This window comes from Ictidomys tridecemlineatus, unplaced genomic scaffold (genome assembly GCF_052094955.1).
Source record: "Ictidomys tridecemlineatus isolate mIctTri1 unplaced genomic scaffold, mIctTri1.hap1 Scaffold_540, whole genome shotgun sequence".
NCBI classification, from domain to species: domain Eukaryota; kingdom Metazoa; phylum Chordata; class Mammalia; order Rodentia; family Sciuridae; genus Ictidomys; species Ictidomys tridecemlineatus.
The window spans coordinates 13,029-18,302 of NW_027523577.1; the positions used below are offsets into that span (position 1 = coordinate 13,029).

Below are 5,274 nucleotides of genomic sequence, written 5' to 3' on the forward strand. Positions count from 1 at the left end.
TTAGAAGCATGACACAGAAGATAGAAAAATTAACTAGGAAATGCTTATGTTGGTGTATGCTGACTCATAAAAGAATATCAAAAGGAGAGACCTCATCTAGAAAATCAATGTGACATTTTCTCTGCAAACAGCCATGCTCTGAAAGAAAATATGGTAGGTGTTCACATTGTAACACTTCAACACAAAGTTAATATTCACAATTCTGAAGGTTGGTCAACTCTCAAGGACTATCTTCACACAAATGCCCACAACCTATTTGACTTTTTTCCTGTCAAAATTTCTTTTTAGTTTTTTTAAAAAGTTTTTTCCCTACTAATTTAAATTGTCAGCATTTAAAAAATAATTTTCTATGGCTACAGAAATCTTTGCATCATTTTCTATACCAGAGTTATGAATTCTGTAAAGACTTTTACAGAGTTCTTATTTCCTTTTTGCATTTTTCTTTTTGAAAATTTGACTCCACAAAAGTATATTATCACAACACTGATATTGTGTTTCAATATTGTGCCTGTACATAGAAATGTTGAAACTTTATTAGTAAGTGAAGATATATACTTTTTTTGTACATCTGCATTAGTGAAAGACAGTTTTTTGAGAGTTTGACTATTTGGGTGATTGCATATACTTTGGGGATTCATTGCAGTTTTTGATTGGTCTTGTCAGTAGATTTAGGTTGTTCATCATGGTATTTCGAATGACCACAGCTATAAAGCAGGGTCATTAACCAGAGTGGTATTTATACATTTCACTTTTTCGCTAATTTCTTTATGAATATACTTCAGTTGTTCATAATTGTTATACTTGTGCAACTGCCACCAATATACCTGAGTTTTATGCTTGCAAAAATGTGTTGTATTCTTGCCTATTTTTTTTGGGGTAAACTGGCTCATGAAATGTTCTGTCATGCTTTTATATGTTTTCAAATTAATCCCCCTTTTAATATAAATAAGTTCCACTTAAAGAATTAAATTTTTCTTCCCAGAATTATATTTTAGAGATTTTGATCTTTTGGAATTTTAGACTTTAGGAATTTTAATCTTTTTGGATTTCAAAAATTAGGATTGTCATTTGGGATTATGGCCCAAACCTGTGTACCCAATTCTTGGGAGCACTGTTAACAAGTCCGTGTGATTAGCCAGCTTTAGCCCCTATGCTCAGAGTAGATCTCTATTAATAGTAAATGTCATTGTTGTTGTGCTGGGAATTGATCGTATGGCCTTGTCCATACTAAGCAAGTTCTCTATCACTTAGCCACATCCTCAGCCCCTCAAAATGATATTTTTTCCAGAACTAGAGAACAAAGAGGGTTGATATTCTACTTCAGATAGCCAACTCTATCAATTGATGTTTCATACTCTTATTATTTTACATATTTAAGATTTTTATCTTTTTTTTCTTAAAAACTTGAATTTTTTATAAATGTCTTCAGGTTATGAAATTCTTCTATAAGTTAGATTACTCTTGTAGTTTTTTTTTTTTTTTGTATTGGGGATTGAACCCAGCGGTACTTAAACACTGGACCACATCCACAGCCCTTTTTAAATATTTTATTTATTTAGAGACACGGTCTCACTGAGTTGCTTAGGATCTTGTTAAGTTGCTGAGGCTAGCTTTGAAATTGAGATCCTCCTGAGCTGCTGGGGTTACAGACAGGGGCTACCACATGGGGCTATTCTTTTCATTTTTTAAGAGGATTGAATGTACATTGAGAAGAAATACCCCAGGGACCTGTGGAGTTAGGACAATATTTATTTGTGGTCAAGGGAGAAAAGTAAGTTTGGTTCAAGATGTTTGCAGTTGCTCATGCATTCCACAGTTCAAAGGGCTTCCAGTTTGCTCCAGTCTAAGGAGATTTTCCTTTGGGAACTGGTGTTGGGTAGGGTTCAAATATCCACCACTTTCTACAACACTTTTTCTTATCATTGCACACACCAATGATGTCATCTAAAGGTGTGCATGCGAAATCCCTGCACATCCCTTGCAAAGCGATGCACTGCTTTTCTCCTGGGAAAACACCAGACTTTCCTGCACAGGAAGAGATTTGACAATCATTAATTCACTCTCAAATGGTTGGAAATGTACATAAAGCAATAAACCTCCAGAAGGATGGCTTTGGAATAGGGGCACATATTGCCTACACAAAAGGATCGGATATAGATGAAGCTCAACATTTTTAAGGAGAGGGGCTCAAAGTGTGGGATTATACGCATCTTGGAGGGGTAGGCTGATTTTTAAAAGATTTCAGAGATATAGCCTTTGCCTGGAGCAGTACATTTTGAAAGGTGTGGGACTGTATGTTACTGTTGCTTGACTAGGAAGTTCCCTGAGGAATTTAGTGTGTAAGGCACAGTATTGTAAGTTTCTTCTCCAACAGATTGTTCTATGCACAATGCTACAATGCACAATGTCCACCAAGAAGCACCATTTCAAAAGTGGTACCCACCCTTATTCCTGTCTGTGCCTGCATCATGCCTTTCCAATGGCATATGGTCTCACTTCATCTCCTTTTACAGAAATATACCAATCCTTCATCTTAACTCTTCTCACTTCAGAACTCTGTGGTGTGCGTGAGCGTGTGTCTGAATTCACACTGGTGCCAAAGAGCACATAGCTCAGGTGCTAGGTCTGTATGCTAGGTCTGAGCACACAGCTCAGTCGTCTGTAGTTTTAATCCCTCTTCTTGTCTTTCCAGGATAACCAGGGTTCATTCTTTCCCCTGGGGGACATGAAGGACATTACATAAGAGACACTTCTGTTCATGTCCCTTAGTAGAAGTTATTTCTGACCATCCTCTGAAGCCACCTTGCTCTCACTTTGTTTTTTATATCTTGTGATACACTAGCTCTGAAGGGCTCCTTGGGATGCCTAACCTCTGTGGTTTGACGAACAGTTTGATGGCTTTTTGGGATCTGAATATTTTTGTTGTTGTTTTATACATAAACTCTAGGTTATCATTATTGTTTCTCTACTCTGTAGCAAAATATTTCCAGTCAGGTGAGCCAGTGCCCCCTCCAGGGCAGCGTCCACCCAGCGAGGTTTTCTTACACTCTGCTGTTAGGTAGTAGATTAGAAACTCAGGGTCTTTGTGCAGCAAAGAGAATGGAATGATAGGGGAGTTGGATAATATCCTGCTAATACTTCCCATTCTGCCTGCTTTTTCTGGAAGAGAAAGTGGCTATCTTTCAGGGAAAGAACAGTCTCACCAGCCAGTCATGGAAGTCACTACTCAGCTCTGGGTCTTCACAGGGAGCAGACTTCCTGCTCAGTGGCCTGCTGGACCTGGTGCCGCTGTTGGTCTTGTTACTTCCCATGCATTTAGTGCAATATCTAATAACAATTACAAGTTTTGCTTTTTCTTTCCTTTTTCTTTTTTTCCCCCTTGAGGTACTGGAGATTTCTTAGGGGTGGTCTACCATTGAGACCTATCTATAGCCCTTTTTACTTTTTTGAGACAAAAAGTTTCTGAGGCTGGCCTTGAACTTGAGATCCTCATGCCTCAGCCTCCTAAGTTGCTGGAATTATGCACGACTGAACCCAGCTGACAGTCAGGTTTTTAATGAAGCTAAAGTGAAGAGTTATTAGCACCAGAAAAAACAGAGGAAGAGGCAGTCCTGTGTCATATGAACTTGGAGGTTTCCCATGCAGAGTGAGGTGGAATGTATGAACTGTGCTAAAAAAGGAGCAAAAATGATTCATCCTGTTGGTGCTGTGCTTCCTGCTAAATGTAACTTTTAATTTGAGGCAATATCTTCAGAACAGAAAGTCAAAGAGTTGTTTTGCCAGTCTTTTGCCAATGACTGTGACATGCCATGGCACTTGCTCAAGTCAAGAAGGTAATATAAAATTACTTGATTCATAGAGAAGAATATTCCTTCTTAGATACTGAAATTTATTTTCAGACTTATTGACATTATCATAGACATATAGAGCAATGGAGCAAATGACTGTCTAACAGCTTCAGAGGATTAAACAAGTGAATGGCTTCAATTGTACCTAAAAGAATTTTAGAGATGAATCAAGAAAGAAATCAAGTTCAGTGCCCACAGACATTAGTTTGAAAGATGTGAACGTCTTGCCATAAATAATGGAGAAAATTTTGTCAGGTCTTCAGGGATCTGGATGAAACAGCCAGAGATGATCATATTACCTTCTGACTTTGATTCCACATTCTAACATTCAAACTTCTGAATCATCTGTCTTATGCTTATAAATTTGTTTCTTTGGAGCTTCATTCCATTGTTTATATTGTCTCCAAATTCCTCTGATCCTCAATTTATACTGGTGTTGTGTAACTTGATGCAATCCTTTCTTGTTGAGCTCTATCTTATTGGCCTAACTTTTACCTTTCACATATGTTTTCACTAATAGACTCCATATTCTTCCTTTCCATAACCAAGTCTGAACCAATGGCCGCCATTTTTGTTTTCCTTTTAGGAGACTGGTGCCCTTGTGCCCAGTTTTTATATTAAGCCTTAAGTTCATGGCCAGGCTTCTGTACTTCTAGTTCTCTCTTTGGGTCCTATTTTCTAATCATGGAGCTTTTGGGCTCCACTTTAGGTTAATGGAACTCCTTGGTTTGCTCCTTAATTTTGACCTCATCAGTTCTAGGGACGTGTTAGACTTCTGAGTACCCAAGGCCATGCATTGCATCAGAGTTATGTGCATCTGAGTGGGTTTCTTAAGAACTCACCTCTACAATCATTTCACCATCTTACCTTTTGGTGTTATAGTCACAAAGAGGAAGAGAAAACAAAGAAGGGAACAGACTCTCATGGTTGTGTGCCCAGTAGAGTGGTGAGCGGTCAGTGATGGTGAAACTCAGGGCTTTTATTTATTTCTGGGGGCCTGAGGTTCCCCTTGGTCGGTGAAGCTTAACAAGTGAAGAAATAAACAACTTCCGTTGGAATAATTCCAAACCTCAGAATCTCTAAATTTGGTAACAGATTAACCTAATCATAGGAAACCAGATGGCTAATCTCTGGGTTCTCAATTTCACTAGAAATCAGTACCTTTAGCCACTTTTCTTTCTGTAAAAACTTTAAAAAATAATTTCTTATTTCTTTTTTTAAAAGTTTTTAAACTGGGATATGATATTTGCATTTATATATGGAAGATACTGTTGTAATTTAATATGTGCATATAATACATAATGACCAAATCAGGGTACATAGAATTTCCATTTTCTCAAATATTATAATTTCTATTGGAAAGCTTCAAACTCTCCTCTATTTTTTTCTCTTTTTTCCTTCTTTACTTTTTTGATGTACAATTAAT

The 5,274-nt window shown here is 37.5% G+C and overlaps 1 protein-coding gene across 1 annotated transcript; it reads right to left on the minus strand.

The window, feature by feature from the left end:
• Nucleotides 1-1,843: 1,843 nt before the first annotated feature.
• On the minus strand, nt 1,844-4,773 carry LOC144374005 (beta-defensin 130B-like). Its single transcript, XM_078036969.1, has 2 exons — nt 4,716-4,773; nt 1,844-2,025 (listed from the first exon to the last, which is right to left on the minus strand). Exons 1-2 carry the CDS (start codon nt 4,771-4,773, stop codon nt 1,844-1,846), a joined length of 240 nt encoding a protein of 79 aa, XP_077893095.1.
• Between the last annotated feature and the right edge of the window lie 501 nt (nt 4,774-5,274).